Genomic DNA, 20,355 nt, shown 5'->3' on the forward strand with positions numbered 1-20,355 from the left:
GGAAGCCTGCAGCTTGCAAACCGCAGAGAGACTCGTCGCTGGGGCGAGTGAGGAACCATGATCCTTGCGGGCCACCGTCCCGGAAGTGGACCTTAGAGGAAGAAAGTGCTGGGGTTCCTGGGGAGAATAGATTTTCGGCATTCTAGGTGAGGATTCACAGAACTGTTGTGGCAGGTATCGACAGGAGGGACTCAGAGGTTTTAGTCACTTCACCTGAAGGAGCCAGCGTCTCTGCTGAGCCCAACCTGTTTGTGGTGGGGCAGAAAGTGGCCTCGGGTCTTCTGGTAGGAGCCCATCTGAGAAAGCCGGTCTGCGTCCTTTTTCCGTGGCGACTTTAGGGACGTGGCGACTTTAGGGATGAGCTGATGCTTTAGTGGCTTGTCATGGCCCAGCGGGCAGTGTGGCTCATAAGCCACGAGCCGGGAACTCCTCTTTGTGGCACCGTCAGATTCTCCAGGTAAATGCAGCTTGAATTCTCAGGGGTGATGGATCGGAGGAATGGATGATGTACTGTACTTTTGGGATGTGTCTTTGTCCGCGGACTTGGGCAAGTTACTTAATCTCTGTTTTATCTGTTAATTGGAAGTTATAACACCACTACGTAATAGTATTTTGAGAATTAAGTGTGTTGATGTTTAGCACATTTAAGTATTATGAGTTTTTCAATATTACTTTTACTGTATCTTAAAATTAACTTCACCTGCTTAGGGTTGAGATGGAGATGACCGAAGGAAAGGAAAGGAAACTTACTGAGCACTAAGCATGTTTCAGATTTTTCTACTTTCGTTTATAAAGATCATTCAAGGTCATTTTAGCGCATTCTTCCGGAAAATCTGTGCTGATCAATAAAAGACTATTATTTTCATATTATGTTTCATTCTTAGAAACTTGCAAATGGGTTACTTTAAAGTTCCTAATTGAAGAAAATTGGAAAAGTACAAAAAATAAAATCGTATTCATTTCTTCTTAGATGGTGTAAACTGACCTGGCTCCACTTTTAGAATTTGCCACATTCTATCAAAATAGCTCTGTGATGAGAATTATACAGTAACTCATTGTAAAATGTAAGTGGCAGTTCTGTAATCTGTATCACCTTTTATTCTTAGTGGCTATTGACAGTTCTTTCTTGCCAACATATTTATTCTTCCCTGAGGAAAGCTCTGTAGGGAGGTAGCATAGCTTTGCATCAAGACTGAGGCAGTTAAAGATGAGTGTGATTTTAAATGAAAGTAGTTGGCAGTGTGGATATGAAAGATTATCTCTTCACAACCCAAACTTTTTTTTTTTTTTTGTTACTGAGGGTATCAGAATTAAAGTTTACCATTTTCTCCCGAATACCTGGCTTGCTTTGTTGTTGTTGTATCTCAAGTAAGGAGTTTAATAATACTTAGTATGGTTCAGCAACCTCATTGGTTCATCCAAAGTGCTTATATTCCTTTGAGTATCTTTATTTCTGCCATTCTTCTCCTCCTCACAGTTGACTCTTATGTATTTTTTGCTATCCCTTTATTTGTGTTTGCCTATGCATTTTTCAAATTACACAATTAAGTGTGCTATAGACTTCATTTTCTTGTATTTGCCAGACTTCTCAGCACTATTTTTTAAATTTTTTTTTAAAGATTTTATTTATTTATTTATTTGTCAGAGAGAGAGAGCGCACAAGCAGGCAGAGTGGCAGGCATAGGTGGAGAGAGAAGCAGGCTCCCTGCGGAGCAAGGAGCCCAATGCGGGACTCGATCCCTGGACTCTGGGATCATGACCTGAGCCGAAGGCAGGGGCTTAACCGACTGAGCCACCCAGGAGTCCCCTCAGCACTATTTTAAAGAAATATCCATATTACTTTGTGTTCATCCAGAGCAGCACTGTCCAATAGAATTTTCTGCAGTAAAGGACATGAGAAATGTTCTAAATCTATGCCGTTTAATATTGTAGCCACTAGCTGCATGTAGCTATTGTGCTTTTGAAATGTGACTCTTACAAATGAGGAACTCAATTTTGTTTAATTTTAAGTTTAAATAGTGACATGTAGCTAGTGGCTCCTGTTTTGGGCAATGCAGGTCTAGTCCATTGCTCTGTTGTACTCCATGGTTTATATCCTCCATGTTTTACCTGTACTCTTCCCCTAGTGATGATCATCCCAGGTTGCCCCAACTCAGCCATCAGAACGGTGATGTAGTAGGCATCCTCAAAAGGCTAATAAGACCTATCTATGCTGATTTTGACTAAATATTGCCAAGTAATTATCTCTTCAGAATACTTTCTCCAGTCTACACTCTTCTCATCTGCAGTGAGCAAAAGTTTCTATTATCTCCATTCTTTCCTAACCTTTATTCTAGTTTTTGTCAATATTGCTCTAAAGGATATCTTATTTTCATTTGCATTTCTCTGTGTAGCTGTGATTGTTAGCCCTTTGGATTTCCTCTTCTGTGGATTGCTTGGACATTTTCTTGTCCATTTTATCTTTGTGGGTTGCTATTAGTCTGTTTGTTTTCATGTTATTTTCTCCTGAAATTAATTCACTGTGTATTCTTCTGTATTTGTTGTGTATTCTTGATACCAGACCTTTGTCATTTTTAGGTACTACAGATATTTTCTCTCATTTTGTCATTTTCAACTTTATGTATCACTTGATTAAACAGAAACCACTAATTTTATTACAGTCAAAGTCATTAGTACTTTGGGAGTTTTGTTGAGGTCATTCTCTATCCTTATTTTCCAAAGCTATCTTGTTAATATTATTTTCTTTTAACTGTCATTTTATCTGTCATGTTTAGGTCATCTTTAATCCATCTTCAGGTGTGGCATTAATAGAGGAATCCATTTTTCCCTATAGGGTGGGCCAGTTTTCCTGTATGTTTAATGTATTTTTTCATTATATATATTTTTTTTCATGGATTTGTGGGGCTATTGAGAGGTGATTATGTTTCTCTTATAAATACTGGTCTGTTTCAGTTCTATTACTTCATTTTCTCTTCTTGGACCAGTACCATACTGTATTTATATCTATGGTTTTGTAACTTATCTTAATATCTTACAGAGATAAGATTTTTTTTACTGCTTATAAAAATAAGTTCCTTGAAGAACCCATTGTTGTTTTCAGATTTTTTTTTTTTTCTCATTGTACTCAGGGTATTTCAGAAGAAAAATTCAGATATGTCTGGGTGGGCTTTTCAGCATCTCTGTGGAGGGAGCAAGTTGGGTTGAAATAACTCATCTGTCATTTATTAATTCTGTATCATTAAAGAAATTAGTTTTATTATTTTCATTTTGTGGCCTCTTGGGCCTGGTGTAAGAGCTAAACATACATATTCTGGCATATTATCCACATATATGCCAAAGGTTAATGGCCATCACTTAGAATTTTAAAAGTCAATGGTCTATCTGTATGTAATTACATTTTCCCAAAACAAAACTTGGTTTAGATTCTGATTTAGAAGTTTGCTGTCCAGATGTATAGTAATAGTATCAGCTTAAGTATGGCTTAGATTGTTATTGTACCCCATAATTGTAGGGCCCAAAATTTGAGTCCTATTTTAGAAAAGGTCTAGAATAAATCTGAAATGATAGGTTGAGTTATCCAACAAAATATTTATTGGCACATACCAGGGTATTGTGTACAGTCCCAGATTAACTTCTTATCTTTACATCCAACATTGAAATTCTTACACTTAAGAAGGACTTTAATTATCCTCCAGATAACCAAAGGATAAGACACTGGGCTAGAGTTTAGTCCAAAGTTCTCAACTATTCTTATCCAGAGACCCAGAGAAAGAAAAGGCATGGTATTCAACTGCAAGCCATTACTGGAGGGTAGCTAATTCTTTTCTTTTATCAATCAAGAAGTACATCAGAATATAAGTGAGTGAAGTTTACTAATATACAGGTAACTTTGAATACATTCCTATTTTTCTTTTTAAAAATTATTAGTAAACATCAATATCTAATTAGGGGTGTTAGTGAAAAAAATATGTTAGCCAGGTATGTTTTGATTTTTGGTGGGAATTGCTGATGTATTCTTTAGACACCACTTTATTTTACAAATAAGAAAATAGACTTAGGGAAGTTAGGTGACTTACACAGAAGTTAATAGCCTATAACTAACTTTGTTCTGGGCATGAGAGTGGAGCAAAAAGGAATAGGAAAAAATACATCTTTTTTTTAAACTAAGAAAATGTGATGTAACATTTTATAGATGAGTAAAAGCATCTTCTAGTCTTTTTCCCCAAAAAAGGATAAATTAGTAACTTACAGTTCAGTCTAAGATGTGCAAACCATAAAAGATTATTCAGATTTTATTTTTATTACCTCATAATATCTTTCAGGGCCATAGAGATAAACATTTTTATTGCTAAAATATTCTTACATTTTAAGGAGTTGGCAAGAAGACCCAGGATATTTGTTATTCACTATTAATTGGGTGGAATAGAATATTATTTTTACATTTGCATCATCTCAACTAAGGAATCCGAAATTATGGCAGATTAAATTGAACCACTTCTTTTGATTTTCCTCTACTAAGATGGAATCCGGGGTGAAAAAAAAGTTCCTAGAGATGCCTAAAAAGTCCAGTTATACATTCCTGGCCTACCAAGCAGGAATCTGAGTGGCCAAGAAACTAGAATTTTGAATTAGAACCATGTGCTCTACCTATTTATTTATTTGTTTGTTTATTTTTTTAGATTCTTTAAAATGTGCTTATGACAGAGATAGCAAGACAAGCACAGGGGAGCCAGAGAGGAAGAGGCAGGCTCCCCGCTGAGCAGGGGATCCCAGAATGCTGGGATCATGACCTGAGCCAAAGGCAGACGCCTAACAACTGAGCCACCCAGCTAACCCGTGTGCTCTACCTATTTAAAAAATTAACTAAATTAGGCTATTTCAGTAATAAATAATGACATTATAATTTCAGATAATATACCAAGTATACAACAGTTAGTTACTTGAGTAGAAATTTAACATATGTTACATTTTTTTGGTTGTGGTTTTTATGGGTATATATATTTGTTATTGTGTGTTTTGTTGTTATTACTCTTAACCTTGTGTTTTGGGTTTGTTTTTATTTTGGGGTTTTGGGGGGTTTTTCTGTTTTTATTTTCCTTGGAAGAACCATTTATAATATTTTTGTTTCCATAATTCAGACGGTATCCAACTGTTGAAAAACGAGCCAGAGTCTTCAATGGAACAAGTTATGTGCCTATTCCTGAAGATGGTCCCTTTCTTAAAGCACTGCTTTTTGAACTTAGATTATTGGATGATGATAAGGACTTCGTAGAAAGTCGTGATAGCTGTTCACACATCAATAAAACATCTGTCTATGGACTCGTAGTAGGAGGTGGAGAACTCTGGCCAGTTGTTGCTTTTCTGAAGAATAACATGATATATGCTTGTGTTCCACTAGTTGAACAAACTTTATCCCCTCATCCACCATTAATTAGCATTAGTGGAATTTCACAAAGCTTTGAACTTCTTTTTGGGATACAGGATTTTCTTTTCTTGGGTCAAAAAAATGACACTGAGTTGAATACAAAATTGAACCAACTGCCTGATTTGCTTCTACAAGCTTGTCCGTTTGGAACTTTGTTAGACGCCAACTTACAGAATTCATTGGACAGTATTAATTTTGCTTCTGTGACACATCCACAAAAACAGCCAGCCTGGAGAGTTGGAACATACAAAGGAAAACCACAAGTTTCTATTTCTATCACTGAAAAGGTAAAATCCATGCAATATGATAAACAGGATATAGCAGATACATGGCAGGTTGTTGGAGCTGTCACTTGCAAGGTGAGATTTTCTCTGATACTTGTTTTATCATACCATTCAACACCAGTGAAGAAAAGTAAAATTTTCTAACTTTATTTTACATTGTTATATGACATTATTGATTTTTATCATAAATAGCAATCACTAAATATGTGAAATTTTGGAATATTACCTTTTTGCATTCCTTATGAATTGAATTTTTTTTTTAAGATTTTTATTTATTTGAGAGAGAGAGAGTGCACAAGCCAGAGGGAGGGGAGAAGCAGACTCCCCACTGAACAGGAAGCCTGATGTGGGCCTGCATCTCAAGACCCCAGGACCATGACCTGAGCCGAAGACAGACGCCCAACAAGTACCTTCTTATGATTTATATTAGCTACATATGGCTGCATACCAAAATGTCCCATTATCCCCACAATAAACTTTTATTATCCTCATAGGAACGTCTAGTGTAGAGTCTACCATGAGATTACAGTCAAGATTGCAGCTGGAGCTATAGTCACCTGAGGGTTTGATTGGGGCTGGAAAATCTACTTGCAAGGTGGCTCACTCACATGGGTAGCAAGTTGGTGCTGGTTGTTGGTGGGAGGACTCAGTTCTTTTCCATATGGACTTCTCAATAGGCTATTTAAGAATATCCTCACAACTTGGTGACTGGCTTCCTGTAGATCAAATGATGAGAGAGAAAGAAAGAGAAGGCACATAATAGAAGCTATTCTTTTTATTACCTCAGCTAAGGTCAGATGGCACCACTTTCACCACTTTTTATTCCATAGAATCAGGTCACTAAGTCCAGTTCACATTCAAGGGGACTAGAATTAGGCTTCACCTTTTGAAAAGAGTAATGTCAAAAGAATTTGTGAAAATATTTTAAAACTATCATACCTATTTTCCATTTTCTCTAAAAGGATGAAATTGACAAATCTTTGAATTAATATCTAAAACCATTTTGAAGGGCTCTTATATTATTTAAACATTTATAGGTTAATATAGGGTTCTCTCATTTCAGGATAGAAAAATAGGAAATGACAATAGGAGTAACAATATAATCAGTAGTGAAGAGTGCCATTTTGAATAATAATCAGAAATTAAACCACTCTATAATTTCTACAAGTATATAGCAATAATATTCTTAATTTTTTTTTTATATCCTTTATTCTCTGCACTTAGGAAAATACACTTTTTAAAAAAGATTTCATTTATTTATTTGACATAGAGAGAGTATAAGCTGGGGGAGCATCAGGCAGAGGGAGAGGGAAGAAGCAGGATCCCACTTAGCAAGTGGGGCTCCATCCCACGACCCTGGGATCATGACCTGAACCGAAGGTAGTCACTTAACTGACTGAGCCATCCAGGCGCCCCTAAATATAAACTTTTTAATCAAGCTTAATGTAGAGGGACCATGTACAAATGCTATAGCTAAAAGTAGATTTCAAGAACAGAAAATTAGAACAGTCCTGGCAGACAAATTGGGTCTTTTCCTCTTTAACTTTAAAGTAATGCAAGAGTTTATGTGTCTGTTTTAAACTCACTTCTATCATGATCAAAAATATATTCCAGTTATTAATGTATTAGAAATGACTATTATCAATGGTGGGGCACCTGAGTGACTCAGTCAGTTAAGTGTCCAACTCTTAATTTTGTCCCAGGTCATGATCTTAGGGTTGTGAAATTGAGGCCCATGTCAGGCTCTGCACTAGACATGGAGCCTGCTTAAGATTCTTTCCCTCCCTCATCTGTCCTCCCCCCAATAAAAAAAAAGAACTATTATAAATGGCTCTAAAATTGAGGTGTTCCTGGCTTATGTCATTCATAAAACTTGAAATAGTTGAATCCTTCTCTCTCATAAGTCGTGAAATAAAAGGAAAATTCACCATTTTTGTTTTTCGTTTTGTGGCAATGATTAGGGAATATGTTATGTATAATTTGCTACTAACTAGTATCATGGTATTTAAATATTTTGGCTTATTGATAGGCTGACCCTAGTTTATTGCTTATTGGAATTTTGGATTGGTTTCTATACAAATCATCATGATGGAGAACTTTCTTCTTTAAAAAACTTTTTTCTAGGGGCGCCTGGGTGGCTCAGTGGGTTAAAGCCTCTGCCTTCGGCTCGGGTCATGATCCCAGGGTCCTGGGATCGAGCCCCGCATCGGGCTCTCTGCTCGGCAGGGAGCCTGCTTCCTCCCCTCTCTCTCTCTGCCTGCCTCTCTGCCTACTTGTGATCTATGTCTGTCAAATGGAGAAATAAAATCTTTAAAAAAAAAAAAAAAAAAAAAAAAAAAAAACTTTTTTCTAAAAATAAAAAGAATGGGGGTATGCCATCATCCATGCACTAAATGTTTCTTAAGGCATGTATGTAAATAGTACATCTGTTAGCCAAACATTTTTTTTTAAATTCTTCAGGAGCTTAGTATTTAAAGTTTTATTATGAGCCCTAGTATAAATGGAAATAATTATCTTCATTTAATCTTAGTCCTAGTAGAAAACCTGGTGAAACAAAAGCCAGTGGACTGAAGTTCTAGTCCTCACTGCACCACTAATTCTTTGGTGTCTTTGGAAGAGTCATAATTTTTGCAATCTTTTCTCATTTTTAAAATCAGTTAATTTCCTAGGTCCCTACTGTCTTTGTAATACCTTGTTAAAAGTGAGATTTACATATGCCAAATTGGTTTAAATGGTAGAACCCACGTTTCTCAAGAATGACTGTCCTCATTCTATAGTAAATGACTGATGATTTGGTATTTTAAATGACTTGGCAGCAGATAATCCATTGGTGGTTTCTGTAATGGCTGTAATTTTCTAAACCCTCTAAGAATATTAGACTGATTTAATAAGTATAAACTGAATATTTAAATATTGTAATAATATTTACTATTAATATTTGCTCACTTTATTATCTCCATAAATATCTGTCAAAAACCAGAACTTTTTTTGTTCTTGCTAGTTAATGTATAGAATGAAGTAGCAGATGGTTTAAAACTCAAAACACTAAAATATTTTTAAGTTTCGTGGTAAGGTATATTGGACATCTTTATTTTCAAATGTGATAGACATTTTGTAACTGTTACCACAAAATCTTTATGAGGTACTAATACCTGGTACTGTTCATAATGCCTGCTGGCTAAGTGTTTACATTGTATAGCAGATATATTCTTGAATTCACACGTATGTCAAGTGATAGATAAAACATAAGCAAAACATGTCACATTAGACAAACATGTCACATTAGGAAAACAAAGGTAGGGTCCACAATTAGAAAAAGATGCCCATTCAGTAAACATTGTTTTGAGTGTCTCTTGTACACAACAATGTGCTAGGCACTAGAAATACAAAGAAAAATATAAGTTCTTGCTTTCAAAGAACTTAAAGTTTCAAGAGGGAAACAAACAGGACACAGACAAATACCTGTAGGGGGTGGGCAGTTACTGCATGATGTGGACTGTGTATATGATAGTAGAACTAGCTGCTTGCATTTGGAGCTAAGCATTATACCTGCTAAGTTCTATTAACTCTTAAAATATTTGATTTGATCTACCAAACAAAACACCAATAGACCTTATATGGCCCTTTTGACTAGTTTCAATTGGGTGCTTTTAATAGAGGTTCATGGTTAATTACCATGAACACACAAGTAAGGTGTATAATTCTGGTTGGGTCAGAAAAAGAGCCATTACAAGGTTTATGGGACTAGTGGTATTTAATATAGGATTTAGGGTTTACTAAAAATAACAGTTAATTTAAAACTTTATGAGAGTGTGAAATAATTTTGAATTTTTTGAGGCTCATATCAGGTGTAAGAGGAGTTGAGAGAATAAAAATTCTGATCTTCTAGCTGCAGCCTTCCAGAAATAATTGCTAATGACTTTAGTCTGGAGAAGCCAGAATTCACAGTTAAGTCTGAGATACCACCATGTCTGTCTGTTACAGCCTCAAAGCAGAAATTCATGGAAAGTTCTGAAAAGTACTGCGTCTGGCCACCACATCCTTAAAGCAGGAGCAGAGAGTTCTGTGAAGCTGTCATATCCAACTTCCATAACCTTCCAAGAATATTAGCTTCCCCATTGCAGGGTAGAAAATGATTAAAGAGGTAGATGGGAGCCAAGCAATGAAAAGCTTGAAAGTAATGCAAAACTGAGGGGGAACCATTGAAAGATCTTGAGCATGGATACAATATATTTAGAATTCTGTTTTGTTAAGGTAGCTCCAGGAGATGGATTGATTAGAGGAGAGCAAATCTAGATACATTTGGAGGGCTGTGACAGGAATTGTAGGGGCCTGTACCAGTGTGTTTGCATTAGAAATGGAGAGATGTCAGTGGATTTAAAATAGTTTTTTAAGGGTTTAGATACAAGCAGAGGGCTCTAGGAAGTCTCTCCTCATTCCTGTTGGTATCTGAAAGTATAATAGAACCACTAACCTGAAAACAGAAAGTAAAAACAATACCTTTAAAGAAAAATGAGTTAAGTTGTGGAAAATGACTCAGATAAATTTACAGAAGCCTCACCCAGAAGATGTATGCCTCTAAGATCTTGGTAATATCTGTTTCTGTTTCTGTTACAGTGTGATTTAGAAGGAATCATGCCAAATGTTACCATCAGCTTGAGTCTCCCCACCAATGGGTCTCCACTTCAAGATATTCTTGTTCATCCTTGTGTGACTTCTCTTGACTCTGCCATTCTGACTTCTAGTAGCATTGATACAATGGATGATTCTGCATTTAGTGGACCTTACAAATTTCCATTCACTCCTCCTTTAGAGTCATTCAACTTATGCTACTATACTTCACAGGTAAATAACCTTGGAAATGTTGAGACTTTACTGATCTTTGTGTCTGTGAATTCTGTTGTAAGCAAATTGTTCATACTTTTGGCCCACATGAGAACTTTGCATTATTTACCAGATAGTAATTGTTGAATGAAGATGAAGATTCAGGTCTTTCAATAAGATACCTCTTCTCTCTGGTGTCTGGTGTCTCTAAAGCACTGAATGGTTTTCAAAGTCATGGGATCTTTTTTTTTTTCAATGTTTCCTAATAAAGACTCCATGGTCCTAAGATAGATCCTGGTATAATTTAGTCATGGTTTGAGTTATGAACATAAAAGTCCTGTAATCCCAGGCAATTGGAGTTACAAATGTATAATATTATTTATAGATACTGTGTGTTGAATAACTTTTCTGTCAGACATTGTCCTAGGCACTTTACATGTGATTTCTCCAGTACTTTGAAAACCCTTAATATAGGTGTTACTGGCCCCATTCTACAGATGAGGAAAGTCTCAGAGAAGTTAAATGACATGCCCAAGGTCTTATAACTGAAAAGTAACAGAGTCTAGATTTAAACCCAGATTTTCTTCTTCTTCTTCTTTTTTTTTTTTTTTAAAGATCTTATTTATTTATTTGACAGAGAGAGACACAGCAAGAGAGGGAACACAGCGGGGGAGTGGAAGAGGGAGAAGCAGTCTTCCCGCTGAGCAGGGAGCCCAATGCAGGGCTCAATCCCAGGACCCTGGGATTGTGACCTGAGCGGAAGGCAGCCACTTAACGACTGAGCCACCCAGGCGCCCCTAAATCCAGATTTTTCCATACTCTAAAACCCAACCTTTTTACTATACTATTTGTCTTTTGTCCTGATTATGAATCAATAGTTTGAAAAACTACTCAAGCTAGCTTACATAAAGGGAATTTATTTTGATAATGTAAGAGGCAGTCTGTGTTATTCAAGGATAAAAAGAAAATCAAAATTAAAATCACTCTACTCAATGTCTGTACTGTCTTTCTCATCTCTGCTACTCAGTTTTCTCTTCCAACTGGCTTTCTGTGCTTCCACATGACCTATAACTCTGAAACCTTACACTACATAAGTAGAGTCTATTTATTACTTCAAATGTACCAGAAAGAATGATTGGCTTACTTCAGCCTATAGACAGTGTCTCCTTCAATCAGTTACCGATAACTAGTTGAGTTAAGCTACTGTCAAGCTAGGGGGTGGAGGAGTCACAGATAAACATAGGGAACTATGAGCAGCAGGCACTGTGAGCAGGGCATCAGTAAACAATATGTCTGGTGCACATCTTATGTTGCATGTCATAGAGAACCTGGAGGAGGGGAACCTAAATGAGCAAGCGAGGAAAACAATGTATTGCAAACCTTTGTAAGGCACCTTTCTTATCTCTGGAAACAGAGAAGGAAAAATCCCTGCCCTTAGAACGATAATGGCTCCCTCATCTATTATCAAAACAGTGTGGAGTAATCTATACATAATAACTACATTACTGCAAGGCCTTTTTCTCAGTCATCATTGGTATTTTAGACCCATTAACCTGAGAATTATACAAAAATTTGTTTATGTTTGTTTCCAGGTCCCAGTCCCACCAATTTTGGGTTTTTATCAAATGAAAGAGGAAGAAATACAAGTAAAAATAACAGTTAACTTAAAACTTCATGAAAGTGTGAAAAATAATTTTGAATTCTGTGAAGCTCATATACCTTTTTATAATAGGTAGGAATAAAACAACGTGATACCATGATTTCTGCCTTTCTTAGTACATTCCCATTGCCCTACAGTAAATTATTTATCTTTGTCTTTTTACCTTATTTTTAAGATCTAAAAACTTTATTTTACTCAAATGAATGCTGATTCTGAACCAAAATTCAGTCATAAAAGTAATCTCTTTACCTTTAAACGTATCTTTATTTTTCTAGTTAAACTTACTAGTAAATACAGGAGGGAATGTGATGTAATGATGATGAGTAACAGACCCGTACCTGAAACCAGTAATACATTATATGTTAATTAATTGAATTTAAATTTTAAAAATGTTAGTAAATAAATAAATAAACTTACTAGTAAATACAAACTTAAGCCAATGTAGCTTCTTCAGGAATTATTTCACTGCTGGCTTTATTTCTAGCAATTTCTTGGTGCTATTTACATACTAGGCAAAGCCAACTATCAGCTTCCTGGTGAATTAAGCCAATGATAAGATTTTTTTTCCTCTACAGTTCTGCTTTTAAATTTGGTCTACAGCATAGGATGTTCTTTTCCTAGGATGCCTAAAGATAGAGTAAAATAATAGCTTTAATGTTATGTCAATCCATATGACTGTTAGGGCTGTATTAAGACATTCTATATAATTTTATAGTTGTCTTTAGAATTAATAATATCTATCATCACCAAAAACTTTTATTGTGTTTCTGTTGTTTTTTTGTGATTTTTGTTATTTATTCTACTTTATTCTGCAAACTTGAATATAAATCTGCTTTTATGCTGTCCTTCTATTAAGTAATACTAGCTAGATTTGACTTAGATCTCTTAAAACTCTTTTATGATCATTTTTTCTTTCTGTTGTGTCCTTTTCTTTTTTAAAGAGGTCCAATCACACATGTGGAATGCAAAGTTAGTTTTGGCCAACTTGAAGTATTTCGAGAGAAAAGCTTATTGGTCTGGATTATTGGTGAGCTTTTATTTATTGATTTTTTTCATTCATCTGTTGTAGGATCTACTTACTTTAAAATAGTTAACTGGTACATTTGTGTTTTTAGGACAGAAGTTCCCCAAATCAATGGAAATTAGTCTTTCTGGAACTGTAACTTTTGGAGCCAAGAGTCACGAGAAGCAGCCATTTGATGAGATTTGCATTGGAGGTACAGCATATTTAAAGGTAAATACATTTATGTGGCTCACTACAGTAGAAACCCTTCCCTTGTTTTTAAATTGCATATATCTAACTGATTTTTAATGTTTTCTAGCTATTTTTTGTGGGGGAACTTCTTGTCTGTGCTAAGTCTTTTTTTAGTTTTTTGTGAGATTTCTTTTTGTTTAGTATTAGTCACTTTCTATTTCACTTAATACTTAAAAAAATTTTAAGGTGAAACAGTTAAGTATAACCTTAACACATCGTAGTAACGAAGTTCTGTTTCCCACCCCTTAGTTATCACATTCAAGATTCGTATGTAAAAAATATAAGATGTAGCCCTTGCCCTCCAGAAATTTTCCACTGATGCATGTCAGTAATTGATCAGTGCTAACTGCTTTTGGTATTTGAAGGAAACTGAGCATTTCTGTCCAAAATGGTCAAGGAAAGCTTTGCAGTAGAGATGGAGTTTAAGCAAAACTCTGAGGCCCAGATAAGCATGAAAATGAAACTTTGATGATTGACCAACATTTATATAGGTAAATAAGTGACTTAATCAAAGGAATGAAGGATGACAAGGCACACCTAGGAACCAGTGCTAGAAATAGTAGTAACACATCAGGCTAGATAAGTATTTAGGTCTAGACTGTAGCTTTGGAAGGTCTGCATTCTGACTTTTATTCCTTTGTTAGAAAATGTTTATAGTTTTTTGAGTATGGGAGTGGTCTTTCAAAAAACAATACTTTACGAAGATCAATCCAGAATGGATGTGAGAAGGAAGGTGAGTAGGAAAAAAATAGTAAAACTTGTTTCCTGATGAAAGGTATTAAGTTAATGACTCTGAGTGTCACAGAAAGAAAGAAAGACTGCTGGAGAAGCTATGATAAAAGTAAAGCATATATTTATATCTATAATCTATAATTAAATATAGAAACAAAAAATAGTTTTATGTCCCAAGATTTAAAAACATTAAAAAAAAATGTAGCTTAAATCAGACTTGAAGCTCCAAGAGGGTAGAGACCTTATGAATGTCATTCATTCATTATTTTTGTCACCAACATCTAGTTCATTTCCTACCACAAATATTTGATGAAGGGTGAATATACTTAGAAAAAGTACTAATATGGAGAAAGTTGGGAGGAAGTGGGCTACATATCATGTATGTTGCTGGTGATAGCTGGACACAGTGTAAGTGTCCAGTTAGTAGCTGAAAACCTAGAGCTCAATTCTCAAGAGAAAATTCAACAGTATATAAGGATTTAGGGGTTACCTATGGAGAAAAAATAGTTGAGGCAGTGGAAATGAATAAGATCCGAAAAAAAGAAAACAAGTGGCTGATTTAGAAGACCCATTGAGAGGAATTGAAGGGGTGATCAGAAGAGTAGCAGGAAAATCTAAATAGAATGGTAGAGAAATCAGAAAGATTGAAATCTATTTAATAAAAAAAATTAGAGGAAATAGTAGTGAAGTCAGAAGTACACTAGCAATTTTCATTTGTTCTATCTTGGCTTCAGCTATATCCACAAGCTTTGTTTCAAGGATTATTATAAAAATTCCTACTTCCAGATATTTTTTAGAAAAAATGTGGGATGTTACTACACTGTGGGTCTTGCAGAGGTAGGGATTATGACTTTTTTTATTAATTTTTATCACCTACTCAGTTATAATCTCATTGCAAGCATGTAATACATATTTGTGTTCACTGAATAGATTTATTTTTATAATATTTAGTTATATGGAAATCAATCTTCTTATAACTTCCAGAATCCAGAATTATTACCAAACAAGCAAGCTAAAGCCCTTTATAATTAGAGATAATATGAGCTGCAATAGGAAAAAAGTTGCTTAGAAGATCGGAAAATTTATATTCTATGTATGTGGGTCAGTTAATTTGGCAATCAAAAGGAGAAAGTTAGGAAATGGGAGAAATTTGCAGGGATGAGAGATGGAAGAAGAAATGCAGAAAAGAAAAAAAAAAGAAGTGCAGAAAAGATAACAAGGTATTGCAAAATCAGGAGCTTCTAGCAGCAAATATGAGGACAACAAAAGGAGACTGGAGCTCCCTCGATAAGACATAGACCTTTGATAGTTCATGTGAATATCACTATGACTTAGGCACCCCACCACTATGCCTTCAGAGAAAGTACTAACGGCCCTTTCTACAATAATAGTGTAATAACTGGTATTTATACTAATGATGCCACATTATCAATTAAATCCAGAAATATGGATTACATTTTAGATAGTTTTCATAAGTGAGAGAAAGGATGATTTCTGAGCTTAGTTCTAGAAAAACTGAATTTCAGTTTTCTGGAACATTATGCAGAACATCTCATTCCCTCCTGGCATGAGACAGATTGTTTCAGTTTTAGTAATTGTATTCTTGTGTTTTGCTAGAAAGTGTATAATTTCTGCTTGTAAAAGAATTATGATCTGAAATATATCACAATCATATAGCCTTAGAATATGCAGAATACCAAATACCCTAAGGGAAGAAACACCAGCTTTTGTTGTCTGTTGAGTCTGAGTTCACATGCCAGCTCTGCTGCTTACATTCTGGGATGCTAATTGCTCCCATCTCTGAACCTCAGTGCCTTCATTCGTAAAATAGGGATGCTTTGCAACATAGATTAGAGTCCATATTGGTGAAGTATCTGGTGGGTGTTAAGCACTTCATAATGACAGCCTTACAAAGAAATGTTCCTAATGCAAAGGGGGAAAAGTGTATATGTGTATGTATGCACACATGCATACACACTTTTTTATTTTGTAAACTGTGTGAAGTAAATTCGTAAAATTATGTCAAGGGAAAAAAATGTGGCCATCACTTTTATCAATAATCACCTCAATTTGGTATATTTCTCTTCTTTTTCTAGCTTCACTTTAGGATCTTAGATTATACACTCACTGGTTGTTATGCGGATCAGCATTCAGTTCAAGTTTTTGCATCAGGAAAACCAAAAATAAGTACACGTAAGTTGTACAGATTCAAACTAGCTTGAGAGAATTTAAATGGTGCTATGCAATTATTACCAAAGATAAAATTAAAATGTAACAAAAAGAGATCAGAGAATAATCCCAATTTATAAAAATTCTGACCTGATCCTAGCCTGTGTAACAGTATGTGTACTTTACATCGCCCTCTACCTTCTCTTGTTTATAAAATGGTCTGGGTGAGCAAGGATTGGCATAGAGGTGGGCTTTAGTATGAAGTTGGATTTGTTTTGCTCTGGTTGTAATATACTCTTTTATTCAGAAATTGTTCCCAGGGGCTTTGGTATTGGATAGACAAGGGTCTGAGTCTGGCTCAGACAATTTATCAGCTGCATAAATTTGGACAAATTAGTAAACTTCTCAAAGTTTTAGTTTCCTCATCTATAGAATGGAAATAATAGTACTGTTTATCTTGGGATTGTTATGAGATTTAAATAAAATTATACTGACCAAGTGCCTAGCATGCTTAGCATGTAGCATGGTTTCAATAAATGTTAGATGTGATTATTATTTAAAATTTTATTTATTTTTTTTTTAAGATTTCGTTTATTTATTTATTTGTCAGAGAGAGAGAGTATGCACAAACAGGCAGAGTGGCAGGCAGAGACAAAGAGAGAAGCAGGCTCCCTGCTGAGCAAGGAGCCCGGTACGGGACTCGATCCTAGGATGCCGGGATCATGACCTGAGCCAAAGGTAGCGGCTTAACCGACTGAGCCACCCAGGTGTCCCTATTATTTAAAATTTTAAATATTTTTAGCAAATGCTATAGTCAATGAGCATTATTTTTTTTACAAGTAGGAGGGCAATAGAAAGAAGGTTTCCAGCCTTCAATGAGTTCATTGGTTGTAAGTAAACATATACACTGTACATGAAAACACAGGGAGACAAGAAGCAATTTATAAATGAATTCAGAATTATTTAATTCAGATCAAATACTTACAGTATCACAGAACAGAAGAGTAACTAGGATGAGGTTAAATGTTAGCTAAACATAAGCAGAACTGTTAAGTTTTATTTATTTAAGTAATTTCTGCACCCAATATGGGTCTCAAACTTATGACCCCAAGATCTTCTGAGCCCAGGGACTCCTAGATAAATATTTCTTAAACTAAGGATTAAGATCCCCAAAATAGGGTAAGACAAGACTTTGTACATGAAAGTCTCAAAAGGATTATAGAACTCAGAACTGCAGAATTCTGAGCAATTGCTTTCAAATGGCAATAATAAATTCTATGTAATCAGAATGAGTCATATTCTTTACCTCCTTAGGATTTCCCTGTTTTCTCATGCAACATTTTTTGGTTGTATTTTAAAGAAATGCATATACATGGAAGAGTCTTCACAATGCATTTTTTAAATAAAAGCATGATATAGTTATATCACTTTAGACAAACCAGTGGTTTTGTCTAAATGCAAATATTTTGGATTCTGTGTATGGGATACTGAAGGCAAACAGGCCAATATTTTAGATTGTCTATGGAAGATATATTTTCTATTTAGGTAATGTCTAAAATATTTTAAGTATCTTACTAATATTAGCTAAACATATTATAGCAATTCTCAGAAAGCATCATACAGGATGGGGCTATTCAGTAATATACCTGCTTAATGTAAAATATTAGTATATCTTAACATAAATTAATATAAAATATTAATATACTGAATAAAAGAGGTTATTTTATAATGCATAATTATGACCAGTCTTTTATTTCCTTCCTCTGTTAGTTTCAGAACATGACTGCCACTTTGTGTAACTATATAAGACCTTTCTTTTGCCATCATCTTGACAATACAATCTATTTTCAAAATATACAACTTAGTTCTGAAAATATTAATGCCAATATTAATTTAAATAATAATAGCTAACATTTATTGCTTACCATGTGCCAGGCACAGCCTTGTAGCACTCTGTGTGAGAATTATTATCTCCATTTTTACAGGTGAGGATGCTGATGGAACAGAGGGATTAGGGTCACATAGCTAATAAATGGTAGGACTGGAAATCTAACCAAGCAGTCTGGCTCTACAGCCTGCCCACGTAACCAGTATGCTGTGTTGCTTTTCAATGTTAACTAGGTTTTCAGACCGAAATTAATTAAATAAATAAATGAATAGTAATACATCCTACCTCTATCTTTTTCATTATGAAAAAGGACGTGAAGAAGAAAGGTAGAAAAGAGAGAATTAGATATTTACTAATGTGTGTAATAATCAGAATTTATGAGTCTGACTCCAAATGAGTATTATTAGCACAAATTTACATATCAGAAAACTTTAGTTGAAAGAGGTTGTCATTTGTCCAAAACTACAAAGCTATTAAAACAAAGCTTAAATTTGATCAGAACTTTAAGAAACTGTTGAAGCAGCTTTTTAAAAGTATTATTAGAAAGTGGGATGTTTATTTCTGTCTCTAAAATTTGGAATGGGTGAAGAACAGCAAGATGAGACTAAGGACCATGGTGAAGAGAGGTCACAGAATTGGAAACCAGTAAAAAATTTTAAATTTTTTTGTAGTTGATGTCATGGTCCATAAGAAACAGAATTTGAGGAAACCATGAGAAAAATTGATCGAAGTGGAATAAATGAGGGATATTGGGATAAATTTGGCATAAATAAGCTCAAAGATAGATTTAAATATCTAATAAACCCATATTTTTAAAGTTGTAAAAATTATAATGCCTTGATAAAGTGAAATTAAAGTGAGTATTTCAAAGTGTTGCCTTTCTTAAAATAATTGTTTCCCCATTTTTAAAATATCATGACTTTGCTCTTCATTGAATTTTTGTTAAGGTAATACAGTCTTATCATTTGTTTTTTTTTTGGTTTTTTTTTGTAGACCGGAAACTAATTTCTTCTGACTACTACATCTGGAATTCTAAAGCTCCTGCACCAGTAACATATGGATCATTATTATTGTAATTATTTCATATTTAAATAGGATTTTTATAATGGTAACATAGCTTCAATTAAATCATTAGTCTTTTATATTTAATGTGTGTGCATATAATCTATGAGAGAAAGAGAGTCATTGGTTTAATTATAAAATGCTCTTATTTAATATTTTTAGCCTGACATCGTTGAAAGAACATTTTAAAGACTAATGTTTTCTATTTTGTTACCCTTTTGATTTTACCCAAATATGATTCAGAGCATAAAATAGTAGTGATTCACGTTAGGCTTATTTTAAACTCGTGCTGGATCACCCTACCATATATACTTTCCTGCTCCTGTGGCAGGCATGGCTAATCATTTGTAGCCTTCTTTCTCCATTGTGCCTTCCTGAATATGGGCTCAGGCTCCTTCTCATTGCAGAGCTGCAAACAGCCACTCCTGATGGATTGTAGATAAAAAGATGGATGTGAAAGATTAAAAATCCTGCTCTTTCAAAACCTGAGTAGTAAGCTTCTTGTACAGTGTATTGTTATGGAATACCAGAAATGACTGTAAATCTCTTGGGGAAAAAAAATAATCAGTCAATGAAAACAAAGGGATATTGTTTAAATAGTAACCTATTCTTAATCAGAACTATCTTTCCGACTAATAAAGAATCTGAATAATTATATTTAAGGTGTTTGTTTATCTCTGTTCTAGAGTTACTTTTCAGGTAATCTTATTCATCTGCCACAATAACATTTTGCTCAGAAAGTCAGTAAGCATACTAAGAGGGGTGGAGTACCTTCAGAAAATGAGCATGGTGTTTTGTGATCACTTTATGCCTGCAGCCAAATTTTTTAAAGATAAATTTAGGTATAATACTGTTTTTCATGTTTATTATATGAAAATTATTAATGAACTCAGGTAAAAATCCAAAAGCTGTTCTGTGGGTAGAGAGAATTACTTAATATTATTTCAGTGTTGAGTAGCCTATTTCCTTTAAATTTGTCACTCCTGCGTTTTTATTAGCATTCTCTTGATTTCTTCAGGAATCACCCAGTCATAACTTTTTATTTGCTGTCTTTAC

General features: G+C 34.7%; 1 protein-coding gene across 1 annotated transcript; it reads left to right on the plus strand.

Moving 5' to 3' along the window:
- The first annotated feature begins 22 nt into the window (after nt 1–22).
- AP5M1 (adaptor related protein complex 5 subunit mu 1) lies at nt 23–19,956 on the plus strand. Its single transcript, XM_080808128.1, has 8 exons — nt 23–457; nt 5,139–5,784; nt 10,327–10,554; nt 12,126–12,265; nt 13,135–13,220; nt 13,309–13,427; nt 16,277–16,373; nt 19,231–19,956. The coding sequence occupies exons 1-8, from the start codon at nt 384–386 to the stop codon at nt 19,311–19,313; spliced, it is 1,473 nt and encodes a 490-aa protein (XP_080664254.1). The 5' UTR covers nt 23–383; the 3' UTR covers nt 19,314–19,956.
- Nucleotides 19,957–20,355: the final 399 nt, after the last annotated feature.

This window comes from Martes martes, assembly GCF_963455335.1.
Source record: "Martes martes genome assembly, chromosome: 7".
In the NCBI taxonomy this organism is placed as follows: Eukaryota; Metazoa; Chordata; class Mammalia; order Carnivora; family Mustelidae; genus Martes; species Martes martes.